The sequence below is a fragment of the Berghia stephanieae genome, chromosome 13, assembly GCF_034508935.2.
Source record: "Berghia stephanieae isolate SIO BIC M18660-M18661 chromosome 13, UCSD_Bste_1.3, whole genome shotgun sequence".
In the NCBI taxonomy this organism is placed as follows: Eukaryota; Metazoa; Mollusca; class Gastropoda; order Nudibranchia; family Aeolidiidae; genus Berghia; species Berghia stephanieae.
This window is the reverse complement of record NC_088372.1, coordinates 25,315,465-25,336,004: the sequence shown is the minus strand read 5'-3', so window position 1 is coordinate 25,336,004 and position 20,540 is coordinate 25,315,465. Positions and strand designations below refer to the sequence as shown.

The 20,540-nt window shown below is 36.4% G+C and overlaps 1 protein-coding gene across 7 annotated transcripts in view; it reads left to right on the top strand.

Annotated features, from left to right (window-relative positions):
- Positions 1–19,590, top strand: part of LOC144958773 (chitin synthase chs-2-like) — an 84,265-nt gene extending 64,675 nt beyond the window's left edge. For 3 of the 7 annotated variants that reach the window (XR_013642512.1, XR_013642513.1, XR_013642514.1), the window contains 2 exons: positions 1,033–1,473; positions 19,498–19,590. Coding sequence is in view for 4 of the 7 variants with exons in the window: in XM_078890967.1 (XP_078747093.1) it covers positions 19,056–19,418 (363 nt within the window). In the remaining 3 variants the exon portion in view is untranslated. Of the gene's footprint in view, positions 1–1,032; positions 1,576–19,055 lie in introns of those variants that run through there. The other 4 variants (XM_078890967.1, XM_078890969.1, XM_078890970.1 and 1 more) reach the window with 2 other exon arrangements.
- Positions 19,591–20,540: the final 950 nt, after the last annotated feature.

The window sequence follows — 20,540 nt, the reverse complement described above, 5'->3', positions numbered from 1 at the left end:
TCGGAAAATGCCAGAAGACAATGGAGAATAAAAATTTCGCGGCGACGATGAGGGCTCGAACCCGCGACCTTCTACGTCTGTAGAGTGGTGGATAGCTCAGACAGTAGAGCCACGCTCTCCTCGGAATTGTCGTACCAGTAAGGTCGCAGTTTCGAGCCCAAATCTCCGCCGCGAAATCTTTTATTCTCTTTGTCTTCTGACACTTTCCTACTCACTTCATTCCTTGTTATTATCAACATAAGTGCCTGCTCCACTCACTTTTCTGAATGAATATAATGACAACATTTTTCTCTTTTCAATATTTAGTAACAATGAAAGGGTTGCATTCCTTCTACTGAAAATGTTTTTCCAAACTTTGTTTTCTGGATGGTTTGTTATGTTTGATTTTCTCAATTGTATTCAATTGTGGGCTGTAAAAATATATTTAAGAAGTACGACTTGACTCGTCATGGACATAAAGAACAACCTCAGAGAGAAAAAAGATGGTTCTTGATATCAGTAATCTTTTGTATCAAGTCTTTTAAATCATTAGACAGTTCTCTATGTCAGATGGTCAATAAACATCAGAAGTTCTTTATTACACTCAACATAGCTTTCGTTTTCTGAAAAGACAAAATCTGTATCGTTTAGCAACCACGACACAAAAGCTTTTACCTCACGCTTTGCAAGTGGTTCTAAGCCAACAGCAACATCTAACATATTAGTCGAGATATGACGCATTTAGATCCAGATCTGACGCCTTTAAGGCTCTTTTACAATTATTTTTCGATTTAATAATTTAAAAAATATAAAAAATCCGCTGTTACACCAGGCAGCCGTTTATACCTGTTGAGATGAGGGAATGTGAGTAAATAACTTTGTCATAGGACTCACCATTGCGCCACACAGATCGGAACTCAAACCAGAGACCTACAAGTCTAAAGGCGAGTGTCATAATAAAATGAAAACAAACGACCTATTAAACTAGTATAATGTTTGAAGGAATATAACTCATCGAAACATTATTTTATCATTATCCCTTTGATCCTTCAGGTTTTCACAAAACTTGCAGACGAGTCCATATCACGTACGCATCCAATGGGCGAGTCCACTTTCGGGGAAACAAGGGGGAGACGGGCTCTATCAGACGGCGACTCTGGTGATCCGATTGAAGAAATATCCAAAGTGGCAGCACACAATGATAAATTCCGGAAAACTATCGCCAGAAAAGCAACCATCTTGAAAAAGGGCGTGAGCTTCAGCCATGCTAAGGATTCCCCACGCAAAAGGTATCAGGCGCGAAACTACGGCGCCACACAACAACCGAAAAATTCCACTACAAAATTTGAGCTTTCGGATCAAGAACCGGACTCTGCGGATGACAACAAAAATGGCGTTGATTCTTCTGCTCTGTGAGAGATTAGACAGAAATGTGACCCGCCGTCTCAAAGCGGTATTATATCGTGATGAATGACTGTAGATCAGACCTACCTAGTACTACGAAAAATTCATAGAATTACCAAATTTTGGGTCCAATTTCAGAACTTCCAAGCCATTAAAATTTATTGAAAATGAAAGTTGATGCCAAGAGTACATCATTTTAAGGATTTTTGAGTGTTATTGAATCCTTGCGAGGGTAAATTGTTAATTGGTAAAGTTAACTATAGCAACTACAATTTTTATCTCCGAAATACTACGGATTTTTAATTTTTCAAGATTCTCTGGTTGGGGTTCTTGATTTCCGGTAAAGGTCAGGGAGGTCACATACGGTGTCTTCTATAGCCCTATATCGGTTTTCCAACTTGCTTTTTATCTTTATCTTGAAATGAGTCGGAGTCCTTAGCTGGAAGGGAAACAGTCAAATGCATACCATAAACGTTAAAGGTTACCCACAGTTTTACCTGTTGGTATGTTAAATTTGGCTGGCGGATGTTGTGAAACGTTTACCTAAAGGCATTGATTCGATATCTTATTTCACTTCACGGGGAGTCCGATTTATTCCGACACAGTACCGTTTCGATTCGGTAGGTCACGAAGGACAAATCTCTGTTATGCAGACCATGTCGTCGTTGTTTTACCCATTTTTGTGATACAACAGTGGGAAATCACATTACCAGTTTAATAAGCCAGATTTTATAGATACTTTTTTTTTATCTTGCCATTAAAATACTATATCAGATTTCATATCATATCATATCATATCATATCATATCATATCATATCAAATAATATCTTGGGTGGGGTTCCCGACCTCCACAGTGGGCAGGGGGGTACTTTCTGTGTCTTCTATCCCCTTAAGGGGGCAGCGTGGCTCAGCGGTACGGTCTTTGCTTCCTACCCGAAAGGTACCGAGTTCGATCACCCGCCGCTGCGCTGTGTGACCTTGAGCAAATCACCTCGCCCTAGCTCAATTTGCGGCGCTGCACTGCGGCTGACGCCTGGGTTATTCTAGTCTTCCCTTGGAATAGACCCTTGAGATAAATTTCCCCTATGGGATGAATAAAGGGAATTTAATTTGATTTTGATTTTGATTAAATTGTATAGCTGTTTTCCAATTTGCTTTTTGTCGTTGTCTTGGTATGAGATTACTCGGTTTTGTCCTGGCCTTGGCTGGGAGGGAAACAATCAAATGCATAGTTATTGTTTTGGGAGATGGCATTTTTTCATTGTAAATCACCTCTCTGTTATGTATTATTTATTTGTTATTTTGAACGTATAATGTAAGCATTTGAGTGTATTCCTCTTTGTTGGATTTTGTGCTTGTGTCCAGATGAGACTGAAAGGTAATCTCAGACTAAGTACTTAGGTGGTATGTTATTGGAATCCACATCTTATCCCTATTTGTTCCCAATTCCCCTTTTGTAATTCTAGAACTTGTCTGTCCCATTTTCTTCCTTTGCACCGGCGCTGATATAAGCTAAATGTGTTACAAGCGGCGTAAAACCCTTAAAAACAACCAAACAAACAAACAAACAAACAAATGATGCCTGATATCACATCAGTAAAAGGGCTTTAAAACGGATCACGTGTTCATTAACTCTCTCCTTACCTGTCATTATCTAGATTTTTATTGAAATGTCTTACCAACTAATTAAATGAATTGAACTCAAATTTCAAAGCAACAAGTACATGCGATCTTTACTTTTATTCAGCAAAACAAGCTTTGAAAACAACATTATGTTCTTTTAAATATAACAAAGATTTTTCTTCAAATTTTGTGATTTCTAAAGCAAATCTAAATAAGAAAAATGTTAGCTGTATCGTAACAACTATGACGATTTCCCTGTAGGTAGTTGGTAAGGAGGGAGTTAAATGTCATTAACACATAGGTAAGAGTATAATGGATATTACTCATTGCATATCCTTTGAAATAATTCTACATTACTTGTAAAAATAATAGACAACCATGATCTTTATATGAATATTACATATCCATTCTATAGCAACCTGTACTTGTTTGCAGGTCTGATATCCCAAACTCTGGGTGGGGATCCTGACCTCCCATAGTGGACAGGGAGGTACATGCTGTGTCTTCTATCCCCCCATACCCGTTTTCCAATTATTTCCTGTCATTATCTTGGAATGAGATTACATAGTTTTGTCCTGATCCTTGCCGGAGTTCCTTGACTGGGAGGGAAACAGTCGAATGTATAGTTATAGTTTTGGGAGATGATATTTTTTTCCTTGTAAATCATCTATCTGTTATGCATTGTATTATGTTTAGTTTACATATTATATAATATGATTTGTAAACATTTGAGTGTATTCCTCTTAGTTGGGACTTGTGCTTGTGTCTGGATCAGACTTTTAGGTGATCTCAAACTAAGTACTTTGGCGGTGTGTTCTTGGAATCTATATCTGTTGCCTATTTGAACCAATTCCCCTTTGTCTTACCTTTTCTTTTGTGCTTTAATTGTAGTTCTAGAACTTTTTACTATCCCATTTTCTTCCTTTTTACTGGCGCTGATATGACCTAAATGTGTTGCAAGCGCCGTAAAACCCTTAAAAACAAAACAAAAAACATATCCCAAATTGTTATTGGCTCATTGTTGTCATGGAAACACTCTCAAACCGACGCAAAATATTTTTCATTGCAACAATGTTAAATCAAGTTGATAAGTGAGTTCGGTTATCTGACCTGCAAATATGTACACGTCGCTCTGTTGGCATTGAAGACAGAACGAATTGTCACGATAATAATCACAACATGCCTGCATCTACAGTCTGACATAGACCTCAGTATTTATTGTAATGATGTTATTTTGTTTTGTTTTGTTTTATTTTATTTTATTTTTGTAACCAAATACACCATGCTGTGAATTAAACATTCTGACAATTCTTACTTACATACATATTTACTCACACATTTCGTGATTACTTACTTACTTAGGCCTACATAGTTATTTACTTACTTTCTTTTTTACTTACTTATTACCTGTTTGCTTGCATGCTTACATACTCACTTAGTTTCTTATTTACTTACTTAATTACTTACCCACCTACTTGCTTGCTTACTTATTTACATATTCTTTACTTACTTACTTACATACATATTTATTTACTTACTTTCATACTTATTTAGATTCTTGCTTACTTACTTGTTTATTTACTTACTTAAATGCGTTTTTATTTACTTGCATACTTATTAAGTTACTTGCTTACATACTTATTTAGTCACTTACATAATTATTTAGTTACTTACATACTTATGTATTTACTTACTTACATACTTATCTATTTACTTATTTACATACTTATGTATTTACTTACTTACATACTTATTTATTTACTTATTTACATACTTATGTATTTACTTACTTACATACTTATTAATTTATTCACTTACTTTCTATATTTCATTACTTCATTACTTACCTTCTAATATAATATTGTATTACTTATTTATTTTTCATTTGCTTACTTACTTTTTTATATACTTACTTAAATATTTATTTATTTAATAACTTACTTTCTTATTTAAGTACTTACGTACTTACTTACTTGACTATAAATTTACTTACTTACTTACATACTTACTTACTTACTTTGGCCCCTTACGCTAGCGAGAACCTTGGCCATCGACAAAACCAGATCTGCCTACTTCTACGAAAATTTCGTAAAACTACGACTTTTGAGCTCTAACTCAAAAACTATATAAATAACATTAATTCAATAGAGTTTCTCGAAAACGAAGTTCTGGTACCATAGCTAGTGCATAAAAGAGTTTAACTCCTTCCTTACCACCTATAGGAAAATCGTCACATTCGTTACGATGCAGCCAACATTTTTCTTTTTCTGATTTCTTTTTTACATCATAATATTTGAACAAAAATGTTTGCTATAGTTAAAGTATATTAACATTGTGTTGAAGAGCTCGTTTAGCAGAAAGAGATACGTATTGCAAGAACAAACAACTTTTGTGTTTGAGTGAAATAAATCTATTTTTGTAGAGGTTGGGTGTGAAGTTTTGGGGAAAATCCGGAACGTGGACGGTAAGGAGAGACTTAAAGTATTATTGAACAATTTAAGGATAACTTGTTAATTTTTAAAGTTGGTTATAAAGTCTAGCATCCGTGAAAACTACGAATTTTGGGCTCTAACTCCAAAACTATATAAATAACTTGAATTCAATAGGACTTCTTGAAAACGAAGTTCTGGTACCATAGCTCGTGTATAAAGGAGTTCAAAGCATTATTTAACATTTTAAGGATAAATTGTTAATTTTTAGAGTTGGTTATAAAGTCTACCATGTTATTATCCGTGAAAACTACGAATGTTGGGCTCTAACTCAAAAACAAGTAGGCAGGCAGGTCTGCAAAACGTCTTCATCCAGTCCAGCTCTAGATAAAGGAGGGCCTGGCAATTACTAATAATAGGGTTCAATAGTCGTGACGTCACTTCCCCCGTAATGACGCATAGTAATTTAGTAACTGGTTCTAAACTATCGGGAAAGTGGCGGACGCCCTTATGAAATATTTCTCCGACGAGCATAAAAGTGTATCCAGAGGAGAAAAATATTATAAATCTGATCATGTTTTGACTTTTATACATTCTGATATCATGACATGTGAAAAAGTTCTAGCCAGCATAAAGAATAAAAAGTAACGATTTTCTTTGTTTAGAACCAAGCTGCTCGTTATGGGCCGACGTGACATCATGCTATCGAATCCTATTACCTCGCCAAAAAAAATCAATCGAAAACAACTAGTTTTTCTCATGCAATGCATTCCTGATAGAACCTTGCAATCAACTAATAAGCCTGCCAAAAGAAGCCTCTGTCGAAACCAAAACAAACTTTGCAGAGTTATCTGTGATATCAATACGTGACATTACCCATAAGGATCAAGAATCAGATGTGTTTGTATTCTCATTGACTATGATGTAATGTGATGTGATACGAGACATATTCATCGACTTTAACCCATTTTAAGGTCATAATATGTGATATTTTCATCGACTATAAATTATAAAGTAGTGTGACGTCATCTCGATCATTTCCATCGTTTATTACGTAATGTGATGTTATTTCAGACGAGACATTAACGTAATTTAAGGTCATATATGATATTTTCATCGACTATAAAGTAATGTGACGTCATTTGTAAGATTTTCATAGTTTATTGCGTACTGTGATGTCATACGAGACATTTTCATCGACTATAACGTAATTTGATGTCATATATGATATTTTCATCGACAATTAAGTAGTGTGACGTCATTTGTAAGATTTTATCGTTTATTACGTAATGTGATGTCATACGAGACATTTTCATTGACTATAATATGAGATGCCTTACGAAACATTTTCAACGACTTTAACGTAATTTGGGGTCATATATTATGACATTTTCATCGACTATAAAGTAATGTGACGTCACATGTAACATTTTCATTGATAATTACGACATGTGATGTCACTCGTGATATTTTCATCGACTATAACTAACGTAATGTGATGCACGATGTGTGATCGTAGCCTTGGTAAGGTTATGGCTTGAAACTGCTTAAAAAAATTTAGTCACAATATACAGCGACGACCACCAAAAGAAAGTGAATAGTGAGTTGCATTCACTGGTACAGACCATTGGATGATTTGTTGTCTTGAGCGCTATAAGTTTAAGGAAGTTAGTTTTCACTTTTTTTTGGGTGATCATCACCTTGTATTGTGACGTACTTTTCAGGAGAGTGTTAGACTATAAAGTAACAAAGGCTGCGATACATATCAGTGCGAATGATTATATATATATATATATATATATATATATATATATATATATATAGAGAGAGAGAGAGAGAGAGAGAGAGAGAGAGAGAGACCACAACCTCGATTTAAAAGGGAACAAAAGAATGATGTCAAAGAAACGGGTTCCAACCTCATTGTAAGTGTAAAAAACACTCTTTCGTAGGACTGGATGCATGCCTTGCTTAATTGATTATCTGGTTTCAGAATGATGGCATCATATTTTCTAGTCTAAATTAATACATGCTGGTCATCAATAAAGAGCATCCATCCTATCTCCTTTACGTAATCTGCCGTTTATAATCAAGTCACCTTATTATTCAATATGTAACCTTTTCATTATTAATCATCCGAAGCACTGGTTACATACGTACTTCTAACGAGTTTGGAACCGGAAGAGTAGAAAGCGTGACGTTACGACTTATCTGTCCTATTGGCATCAATTTTACTTGATTCGACTGTGATAATTTAAGTTATATGTATTTATGTATTCACCATTTCAAATTGCTAGTAATATAAAATAGTCATTTGTGTATACTCAATCTATTCATTTATGTGCTTCGAGGCTTCGACATAAAGCGCTCTATAAATTTACTCATTATTATTATTATTATTATTATTATTATTATTATTATTATTATTATTATTATTATTATTATTATTATTATTATTATTATTATCATCATCATTATTATTATTTTTATATCTCTTGTCACCAACGTGAACACACTATTTGCAGGTCTGATAACCGGACACAAGTATGGGCTCGTTTAATCATTGTTGTTATGGTGGAGAATATCGTTGTGTTGGTTTGAGAGTAATGCTTTCCATTACAAATATGAGACCATAACAATGTGGATTACCAGACCTGTAAATCAGTACACGTCGCTTGTAACAAAATAAACTTGTATACAAACAAATAAACATTATAAATCTTCACTACTTCTCATGATTTGCAATATAAGTTAACTTCACAATCTGGACCAGGTGGATCTAAATCTAAATCATTTCTGTCAGAGAGCAATACGAGACAGACAAGGCACTTATCCAAAGGGTGTTCAACAGGGAGTTCATTTTACATTACAGATCATAGGAAAAACGCAGGCGCCAATGCTTTAACCAGTTAACTGTCGTAATCAGGAAAAGCTCGTATTTAAAAATTTGGCCAGAAAACTCGTCCTTCAAATATCAATCGATTTAAATTACCCTCATCTTGGCAAAAACTCTTAAACCTGGGACTTCGCAAAGTCTTCAGTGAAATCCCAGGTTTGTGAGTTTTTGCCAAGATGAGGGTCATTTAAATCGGTCGATATTTGAAGGACGAGTTTTCTGGCCAAATTCTTAAATACGAGTTGTTGTTTTTTCCAGAGTACGACAGTTAACTGTTGATCGTTAAAGGCCATTTTGTTTTTATCCATATTATCAGAAGCGTTATTTATAACTGCTATAATGGAACTTGAAACCCTAATGTTGTGAATTAATTTGGCATAATATTATAAAACGAACTCTATCATTCCATTTGTTTCTGTATATATATATATATATATATATATATATATATATATTATATATATATATATATATATATACCTTATTTTGGTATACTATATTCCTTTACATAATCATATAATATATTGTGATTTATAACCTTATAAATAAATAAACTTACCATACAATATAAATAGATGGGTAGGCCTACTTGTTACTTTTTCCCGAAGATACATACTATTTATCGAAGTAATATCTTATCTTACAAAAGACTTACTAGGATAATATAGATCGTATGCGCTTGACTAAGAAGCTCATAACATTGCCATCCGGAAGTATAACGGACCAACACACAAAACTGTGTGTAGCCATGAACTTTTATAGTCTAGTTAATACAGTTTAGTGAGAATTACTCACAAACGCGGATGGCAAAAAACAATAACAAAGGCCTGAATGACGTCATCTACGTTCAATCTATACCCTTTTAATGCCTTATATATCTGACAATATATTGAAACAATTTCAATAAAGCACATAATTTGTTTTAGATTGTGGCGAGGGCTATTGCGGGTCAGTACTGACGAACAGGCGCCAGCGCCTGGGGGTCAGTACTGACCAATAGGTCCTGGTGTCTATTGGTCAGTATTGAACAACAGGTGCCACCGCCCACAGACAACCTCTCTTCGGTCTGTGCCACCGCCCGCCATTGATCAGCACTGACGAACATCGGGCCTGTTCGTCAATCCAGACAAAGACCTCTTCGCAATTATTCGACACTTCCTAAAGTATAGATAGAATGCGCTTGGCCAAGGAGTTCACAACATTGCCATCCGGAAGTATAACGGACCAACACACAAACTCTGTGTAACCATGAACTTTTATAGATAGAATGCGCTTGGCCAAGGAGTTCACAACATTGCCATCCGGAAGTATAACGGACCAACACCCAAACTCTGTGTAACCATGAACTTTTATAGTCTTGTTAATACAGTTTAGTGAGAACAACTCACAAACGTGGATGGCAAAAACAATAACAAAGGCCTGAGTGACGTCATCTGCATACTATCTATAGTCTGGTTAATACAGTTTAGTGAGAACAACTCACAAACGCGGGTGGCAAAAACAATAACAAAGCCCTGAGTGACGTCGTCTGCATACTATCTATTCCATTAAAATAAACAAAACAGTTAAAATCCGAGGCCAACTTATCCGATGGCACTCAGTAACACTTGGTCACTTAGATAAGTTTGATTTCTAACGCGTTAGATGCCGTTGTTTCAAGCCACCATAAGATTATTTTTATTTTATGTTGTCCATTCTATTTCTTTATGGGTTTTTTGTTTTTGTTTTTGTTTTTGTTTTTGTGTGTGGTTTTTTTTTTCGTATATTTTCGTTATTGCTTAAATTAAAGAAAAATAGAGGAAAATATGTTATTTATTGTCCCGAGGCCTTGAGGCACAGCCGTGCTCGAGGCCAGTGATCGATGTGAAAAGTGACCAAACAGAACCTTACTTAATAATAATAAATAATAATGGTATAGATTTATAGTGCGCCAAACATTCCTTCATCAGGAGGGCTCTGGGCGCATAGCATAGATTAACTTAATCATTAAGCCCTAACACAGTACACGAACAACGTTAATTATACACATAATCAAAAGAAAGCCTGTCGGAATAAGAATGTCTTCAATCGACGCTTGAATTCCTCTAGTGAAGACGAAGAACGTATCTCTAGTGGTAGAATGCTGAAAGGCGCGTTCACCAGCCTTCACTCGACAGCGGGGTGTTTTCAATTTGAGGTCGTTCGTTGATCGAAGCGATCGCTGTGGGTTATACCGTTCAACGAGGTTTGAGAGATATGTTGGTGACGAGCCTCCAGGCATTTGAAAACGATAGTTGAAGATTTATATTTAATCCGCTGGTCCACTGGCAGCCTTACTTTAGCAAACAATACTAAAACTCTGATCTCCTTGGAAAACTCATCGGTTTTGTTAATCACACAAATTCTAACGGACTAGGAGTAATTTAAAATAGATATAAATGTTGATTTTAGATTAATTGGAGAAACATTATTCTCTGTGTGGCCAATGTTGGCAAATTGGCTAGGCCAATGGCTATCTGGCAGCAGGTGACCGATTTCGAACAACTTTCAATCAAGACTTTCTCTGCCACTTAATCATTCATCGCTTAAACGTAATCGCAGTCCTAGTGTCAGATTATATCGATGGTGTGCGTCAAGGTCAAGTGCTCACAACATCCGCCAGCCGGATATATTGTACCAACACACAAAACCATGTGTTATAGTCTGATTGAGATACAAAACCATGTGTTGTAGTCTGATTGAGATACAAAACCATGTGTTGTAGTCTGATTGAGATACAAAACCATGTGTTATAGTCTGATGGAGATACAAAACCATGTGTTATAGTCTGATGGAGATACAAAACCATGTGTTATAGTCTGATTGAGATACAAAACCATGTGTTGTAGTCTGATTGAGATACAAAACCATGTGTTATAGTCTGATTGAGATACAAAACCATGTGTTATAGTCTGATGGAGATACAAAACCATGTGTTATAGTCTGATTGAGATACAAAACCATGTGTTATAGTCTGATTGAGATACAAAACCATGTGTTGGGGTCTGATTGAGATTGATAAAATTTTGTGAGTAGTATTCATAAAAATGGCTGGCTAAAAACAATAACAAAGAGCTGAGTGGCGTCAATTTCGTTCCATCAATAAGTTAATGAAGGCTACGCGTTGATTTGATTGACTCAAAGCAAAAACAACTTCCATTACAGCATGACCATTTCACAATCATTGTGTCCCCTCACCAACATTAGATTTAGATAACATCATCACCATAAAAGGGAACAAACATGTGAAGAAAAAAACACACAAAAAAAACAACAAAAAAAAAACAACAACTGGTTCCAATCTCAATGGGTACCAACCTTGTGTAATTGAGTTTCTGGTCTCAGGGTCATGGCATCGTATTTTCTAAATAAATCATGGTCGACAATCAAAGAGCATAATCTATCCTCTTTTACTTCCCGTAATCCTCCGGCATATACCTTCTGCTTCTAACTGAAACTTTGTTACATTTACATACACTTCCCGAGAGTTTGGAACAGGAAGAAGATCGTCACGTTGTCGTCGTGCAGGAGCTTGAGTACCTTCATGATCCTGAAGGCGATGCCAGCCCAGAAACAATCATGCTGGAACAGCTGATGGTGAAACGATGGTCAGACTAAGAACGATCCAAGGCCTGCCTTCTCCTGGACTCACATCTCCACAATGAAGAATTTTACACATGAGAACGGTGGGAAAAAAAATATAAGTAAAGAGAATTTTTCAAGGACTCAATTATGTACCGCCAAAAGCCAGACCAGTGGAGGGAGAAATGAGAGATTGGAGGACCTGGAGCTCCCTGATGACGATGACCACGGACAGGGAAAGATGTAGTTCTTTCGTTGCTGCCCTACATGACAGCAGGTATAGTGGGTAGGAAGTAAAATGAGTACCGCCAGATTTAAACACTCGTACATACATATAGTAAGCCAAGCGCCATGTTATCGCTGATCACAAAGCCCAAAAGATCTATATTTGATTAATGTATGTAGGTGAGGTATTGGGGACAAAATGTGCTGTGTTATAATAATGTAGAGTCTGCGATCTGTTAAACAATGAGATAAATTTAATTACGTCAATATGGAGTTGATGTTAATCAGTAGTTGTAGTAGTAGTAGTAGTAGTAGTAGTAGTAGTAGTAGTAGTAGTAGTAGTAGTAGTAGTAGTAGTAGTAGTAGTAGTAGTAGTAGTAGTTGTTGTTGTTGTTGTTGTTGTAATAATAATAATAATAATAATAATAATAATAATAATAATAATAATAATAATAATAATAATAATAATGATAACAATAATAATAATAATAATAATAATAATAATAATAATAATAATAATAATAATAATAATAATAATAATAATAATAATAATCGCTAAGTCCAAAGTTTGAGAGTTTTTTTTAACCAAGACGAGGGTCATTTAAATCGACTTGCCGCTAACGCAGTGAAGGGCGGGACATGATGATGGTGATGATGATGATGATGATGATTATGATGATGATGATGGTGGTGGTGGTGATAATGATGATGGTGATGATTGTGGTGGTGTTGGTGGTGCTGCTACTGGTAGCATGGTGGTGGTGGTGCTGCGATGATGATGATAATGATGATTATCCTTTATAATGATGTGTTGATCACATCATCATTATAAAGGAGAAGAGAAACCCAAGAAGTAAGAGAATAATATTATAGAATCACTGAATCAAGGGAGGCAATCCATGAATTACCAATATTCGATTTTAGGACACTTTTCATGCAGTAATTACAGCGCCCTCGACCGGCATATTTTAAATCGTGGGCCAGGGAATTAATACGCAATAATTTGTTCTCCTTTTGGCCAGACACGCCTATAGACTAGTATGGGGCAGGAAATGCGGATTTATTTGTCGTTGAGCAAGGGATTTCAAAAAATGGCATTTTTCCAGTCAGTACAGGCGCCAACGCCCGTGGCCAGGTAAGAACTGACCAATAGGCACCAGTACCTATTTGTCAGTACTGACCCCCAGGCGATGGTGCCTGTTCATCAGTACTGACCAGCATGTGCCAGCGCCTGGGAGTCAGTACTGACGAATAATACTAACGAAAGAATGAAAATGGAGAGGCTTCGTAAGGGAACAAGGCAGACATTTTCTGTTTTGTTCCCATACGAAGCCTCTCCATTTTCACTCTTTCGTTAGTATTTTACGATCACCGACTCCAGGCAGCCCCTATCGTTTTCTACTGACGAATAGCCACTCCGTAATCATATTCATATTCGTGCCTTCACATTTGAGTGTATCCCTCTCAGATATAGGGAGATAGAAGACACAGCAAGTGCGTCCCCGCCCACCATGGGAGGTCAGAAACCCCACCCAGCAGCCTGGGTGGGGATCCTGACCTCCCATAGTGGGCAGGGAGGTACATCTGTGTCTTCTATCCCCCCATACCCGTTTTCCAATTGTTTCCTGTCATCATCTTGGAATGAGATTACTTAGTTTTGTCCTGACCCTGGCCGGAGTTCCTTGGCTGGGAGGGAAACAGTTGAATGTATAGTTACAGTTTTGGGAGATGATATTTTTTTCCCTTGCAAATCAGCTCTCTGTTATGCATTGTATTATGCTTAGTTTACATATTATATTATATGATTTGTAAACATGTGAGTGTATTCCTCTTAGTTGGGACTTGTGCTTGTGTCTGGATGAGACTTTTAGGTGATCTCAAACTAAGTACTTTGACGGTGTGTCTTGGAATCTACATAATATGTTCCATATTTGAACCAATTCCCCTTTGTCTCACCTTTTCTTTTGTGCTTTAATTGTAATTCTAGAACTTTTTACTATCCCATTTCCTTCCTTTTTACTGGCGCTGATATGACATTGACGTGGTGCAAGCGCCGTAAAACCCTTAAAAACAAACAAACCACCCAGCAGACTGAAGAGTAAGCTCCACTGGAGCCTGGCGGATCTCCAGAGGACATCAGCAGGTGGAGATAACCAATAGCGACTCTAGCCCAGACCTGCCTAGTGTACTACGAACATTTCGTAGAAATAGGAATTTTGTTTTGTTTGTTTTTAAGGGTTTTACGGCGCTTGCAACACATTTAGGTCATATCAGCGCCAGTAAAAAGGAAGAAAATGGGATAGTAAAAAGTTCTAGAATTACAATTAAAGCACTCAAGAGAAAGTAAGACAAAGGGGAACTGGGAACAAATAGGGATCAGATGTTAATTCCAAGAGAATACCACCAATGTACTTAGTTTGAGATCACCTATAAGTCTTATCCGGACACAAGCACAAAATCCAACAAAGAGGAACACACTCAAATACTTACATTATACATTTAAAATAACACATACAATAATACATAACAGAGAGATGATTTACAAGAAAAAAAATATCATCTCCCAAAACAATAACTATGCATTTGACTGTTTCCCTCCCAGCCAGGACTCCGACTAGGGCCATGAAAAAAACCAAGTAATTTCATTCCAAGACAAAGATAGAAAGCATGTTGGAAAACAGATATAAGGGGATAGAAGACACAGTATGTACCTCCCTGCCCGCTATGGGAGGTCAGGATCCCCACCCAGACCTATAAGTCTCATCCGGACACAAGCACAAAATCCAACAAAGAGGAATACACTAAAATGCTTACATTATAAATTCAAAATAACACATATAAAAATAATAATACATAACAGAGAGATGATTTACAAGGAAAAAAATATCATCACCAAAACAATAACTATGCATTTGACTGTTTCCCTTCCAGCTAGGACTCCGGCCAGGGCCAGGACAAAACCAAGTAATCTCATTCCAAGACAAAGACAGAAAGCATGTTGGAAAACAGATATAAGGGGATAGAAGAGACAGTATGTACCCCCTTGCCCACTGTGGGAGGTCAGGAACCCCACCCAGTAGCAATTTTGGTTCCAGCCACAGGATTGTATTTGCCTTTTTGACTCAATAAATCTTGTTGAAAAGGAAATTTTAGTTCCTTTTGTACTTTTTAAAGGGCTTTGTAGCAATTTTGGATCATGCTGAGGGCATAATTTATTTCCAAAGCTATTTAAGGAGACTTTTTTTTCTATAGCTAAACTTTGGACTTCTTAGTGAGAAATAACAGAAAATATTAATTAATTAAACCGTTTAATTTAAAAGTGTAAAGTCATTAAAAAAACTTAAGGCAAAAAAAAAAAAAAATGTATATGTAATGGTGGAAAAGTAAATTTAATAAATACAATAAACACATTGACATAAAATATGCACATATGACAATATTATATTCCAATATATATATATATATATATATATATATATATATATATATATATATATATATAAACAGACAGAATACAACTCATATATATAAACCATTTAAATGTCATATTACTTTTGTTTTAAAATTTTGTTTTAAAATTACGGCTTTCGCCAAACAAACGCACACAAAAAGACACACACACAAAAAGACACACACACACAAACCCATACGTAAACAAGGTGTAGATAAAATATCACAGAAAATAGGTTCAAAAGCAATTGCTTTGACAATTGACAATGAATCATTAAATCTAATTTATTAATTTAATTATTTATTTATTACAAGCAAACCCCTTACAACTTAATTGTAAAACTACCACTGACATGTGTGTTATCTCCGTCACACCATTACTGAATATGTATAAACCTGTAGGTGGCCATATTACATGTTCCTTGATCTAAATTGTTTGTTTTATTTTTAAGGGTTTTACGGCGCTTGCAACACATTAAGGTCATATCAGCGCCAGTAAAAAAGGAAGAAAATGGGGTAGTAAAAAGTTTAAGAATTACAATTAAAGCATCCAAGAATAAGGCAGACAAAGGAGAATTGGTTCAAATAGGCAACGGTTGTAGATTCCAATAGCAAGTGTCCTATTTGGGCTTTTTATTTTCTTCAGTCACTCAAGATGAAAATCCCATAAAACCTAAGAACTTCAACCTTTTTTTAATTTCTTTTAGCGTTAGATTTTATGACGCGTAATATTCACTAAACATGCTCAAAGCGCTTTACAAGGGGTCCCATGTCAACAGCAACCTTTTGACATGTAGGACAAGACATGACGCCAGTGAAGTGTTAGTATTTTTTTTTCAGATAGAGACAACCCTGTTCTCGACCAGATTCTCATTTTAAGATGAGTGGGGTGAGAGAGTGTGAGTAAAAAGTCTTTTCCCAGTACTCATCTTTGCTTCTCGCAGAGCGTAACTCGAACTAGGTCCCTAAAAGTCCGTAAGCGAGTGTCATACCCCTAGATTACAAAGCACCACAAATTGAGTCCAGAAGACAACAAAACATAATAGCTTAACTAAGAACTCTAAGAACTCAACATACACACTGCCCTACAGTCATCAAAGCAAAATCTCCGATGTAGATTAGGAAAAAATCACAATAAACTCGATCTTTCAACAATAAAGAACAACTTTCATTTAAATAAAATATTTTGCTCCATCAAGCCTTCGATTACATACAATTCCGTTATCTTCATTCTCTCTAACTAACTGACCTCTCTCTCTCTCTCTCTCTCTCTCTCTCTCTCTCTCTCTATCTCTCTCACCAACTACACACGCTAGTCACTCGCTGAACACTCACTCATTCGACCTCGATACACACAACGGTGACCATAATAGTGAACAGTTTTCACAACGATCTCCAGAGTCATATTCCCCTTTCTGTCCCTTTATCGACACATAGATAACAACGCCTTCCGGACAGTCGTCATAATGTAAACAATGGCAGTGATTGGTTAACATAGCAAGCTACACAGGTTTTACTATTAATGGTATGTGTCGAAGTAAAATACCCACTGTTCTACCTATTGATCAATAGAACCAACACAGAAAACTATGTGTAAACTTAAACGTTTATAATATGACCGATAAAGTCATGTGATGACTAGTCACCCATTTGGCGATTTAAAAACAATGACAATAATCAGAGAGAGAGAGAGAGAGAGAGAGAGAGAGAGAGAGAGAGAGAGAGAGAGAGAGAGAGAGAGAGAGAGAGAGAGAGAGAGAGGTCGATTTCATTCATATTATTGTTTATAAACAACCAACCATGTTTGTCCGAGCACGTTTGAAGGTGTGTTACAAATTACATGTTTCGATTGGTAATAATCTACTGGTTACCAATACAACTGCCAGACACCAATGATTGGAACAGTCTATTTACTCACATTCTCTCGCCGTTCTCGTGTGTAAGATGAATACCTGGGGGGGGGGGGGGGGGGGGGGCACGGCTTGACTATATGTAAAATTATCTTGATTTACGAAGGGTTTTGATCTCAAAACGGTCCGTGTTTTGGTATTTTGTTCATTTTTTTTTTCAACCTGCTATGTTCATTTTTGTTCATTACTTCCTACTTAATTCTGTTTACGATTTACCTTTCAGATGAGTTGGAGAATACATCCAACGACAGTGAGATTGCCAAAACAGTCAAGAGAGAGAAGGAGAAATGGCAGAGATTGAAATCAAGAAAATTTACCAAGAAGACAAGGGCCAGCATTGGAAGAAAGACGTTGAATGATCAATTTACAAAGGTAAATGGATTTTACCATTACATTGATTCTTTTGTAAATTTGAGTCCACAAAAGTCTGACCATAAATACCGTCACCCCGTGCAAACAAACGATAAGTCATATTTTCTTGAAAAATGGGTTACTAAAATGACGTGAGTCGGAAAATGCCAGAAGACAATGGAGAATAAAAATTTCGCGGCGACGATGAGGGCTCGAACCCGCGACCTTCTACGTCTGTAGAGTGGTGGATAGCTCAGACAGTAGAGCCACGCTCTCCTCGGAATTGTCGTACCAGTAAGGTCGCAGTTTCGAGCCCAAATCTCCGCCGCGAAATCTTTTATTCTCTTTGTCTTCTGACACTTTCCTACTCACTTCATTCCTTGTTATTATCAACATAAGTGCCTGCTCCACTCACTTTTCTGAATGACTATAATGACAACATTTTTCTCTTTTCAATATTTAGTATACAATGAAAGGGTTGCATTCCTTCTACTGAAAATGTTTTTCCAAACTTTGTTTTCTGGATGGTTTGTTATGTTCGATGTTCTCAATTGTATTCAATTGTGGGCTGTAAAAATATATTTAAGAAGTACGACTTGACTCGTCATGGACATAAAGAACAACCTCAGAGAGAAAAAAGATGGTTCTTGATATCAGTAATCTTTTGTATCAAGTCTTTTAAATCATTAGACAGTTCTCTATGTCAGATGGTCAATAAACATCAGAAGTTCTTTATTACACTCAACATAGCTTTCGTTTTCTGAAAAGACAAAATCTGTATCGTTTAGCAACAACGACACAAAAGCTTTTACCTAACGCTTTACAAGTGGTTCTAAGCCAACAGCAACATCTAACATATTAGTCGAGATATGACGCATTTAGATCCAGATCTGACGCCTTTAAGGCTCTTTTACAATTATTTTTCGATTTAGTAATTTAAAAAATATAAAAAATCCGCTGTTACACCAGGCAGCCGTTTATACCTGTTGAGACGAGGGAATGTGAGTAAATAACTTTGTCATAGGACTCACCATTGCGCCACTCAGATCGGAACTCAAACCAGAGACCTACAAGTCTAAAGGCGAGTGTCATAATAAAATGAAAACAAACGACCTATTAAACTAGTATAATATTTGAAGGAATATAACTCATCGAAACATTATTTTATCATTATCCCTTTGATCCTTCAGGTTTTCACAAAACTTGCAGACGAGTCCATATCACGTACGCATCCAATGGGCGAGTCCACTTTCGGGGAAACAAGGGGGAGACGGGCTCTATCAGACGGCGACTCTGGTGATCCGATTGAAGAAATATCCAAAGTGGCAGCACACAATGATAAATTCCGGAAAACTATCGCCAGAAAAGCAACCATCTTGAAAAAGGGCGTGAGCTTCAGCCATGCTAAGGATTCCCCACGCAAAAGGTATCAGGCGCGAAACTACGGCGCCACACAACAACCGAAAAATTCCACTACAAAATTTGAGCTTTCGGATCAAGAACCGGACTCTGCGGATGACAACAAAAATGGCGTTGATTCTTCTGCTCTGTGAGAGATTAGACAGAATTGTGACCCGCCGTCTCAAAGCGGTATTATATCGTGATGAATGACTGTAGATCAGACCTACCTAGTACTACGAAAAATTCATAGAATTACCAAATTTTGGGTCCAATTTCAGAACTTCACGAACATTTCTAAGCCATTAAAATTTATTGAAAATGAAAGTTGATGCCAAGAGTACATCATTTTAAAGGATTTTTGAGTGTTATCGAATCCTTGCGAGGGTAAATTGTTAATTGGTAAAGTTAACTATAGCAACTACAATTTTTATCTCCTAAAAACTATGGATTTTTAATTTTTCAAGATTCTCTGGTTGGGGTTCTTAATTTCCTGTAAAGGTCAGGGAGGTCACATACGGTGTCTTCTATAGCCCTATATCGGTTTTCCAACTTGCTTTTTATCTTTATCTTGAAATGAGTCGGATTCCTTAGCTGGAAGGGAAACAGTCAAATGCATACCATAAACGTTAAAGGTTACCCACAGTTTTACCTGTTGGTATGTTAAATTTGGCTGGCGGATGTTGTGAAAAGTTTACCTAAAGGCATTGATTCGATATCTTATTTCACTTCACTGGGAGTCCGATTTATTCCGACACAGTACCGTTTCGATTCGGTAGGTCACGAAGGACAAATCTCTGTTATGCAGACCATGTCGTCGTTGTTTTACCCATTTTTGTGATACAACAGTGGGAAATCACATTACCAGTTTAATAAGCCAGATTTTACAGATACTTTTTTTTTTATCTTGCCATTAAAATACCATATCAGATTTCATATCATATCATATCATATCATATCATATCATATCATATCATATCAAATAATATCTTGGGTGGGGTTCCCGACCTCCACAGTGAGCAGGGGGGTACTTACTGTGTCTTCTATCCCCTTAAGGGGGCAGCGTGGCTCAGCGGTACGGTCTTTGCTTCCTCCCCGAAAGGTACCGAGTTCGATCTGGGTTATTCTAGTCTTCCCTTGGAATAGACCCTTGAGATAAATTTCCCCTATGGGATGAATAAAGGGAATTTAATTTGATTTTAATTTTGATTAAATTGTATATCTGTTTTCCAATTTGCTTTTTGTCGTTGTCTTGGTATGAGATTACTCGGTTTTGT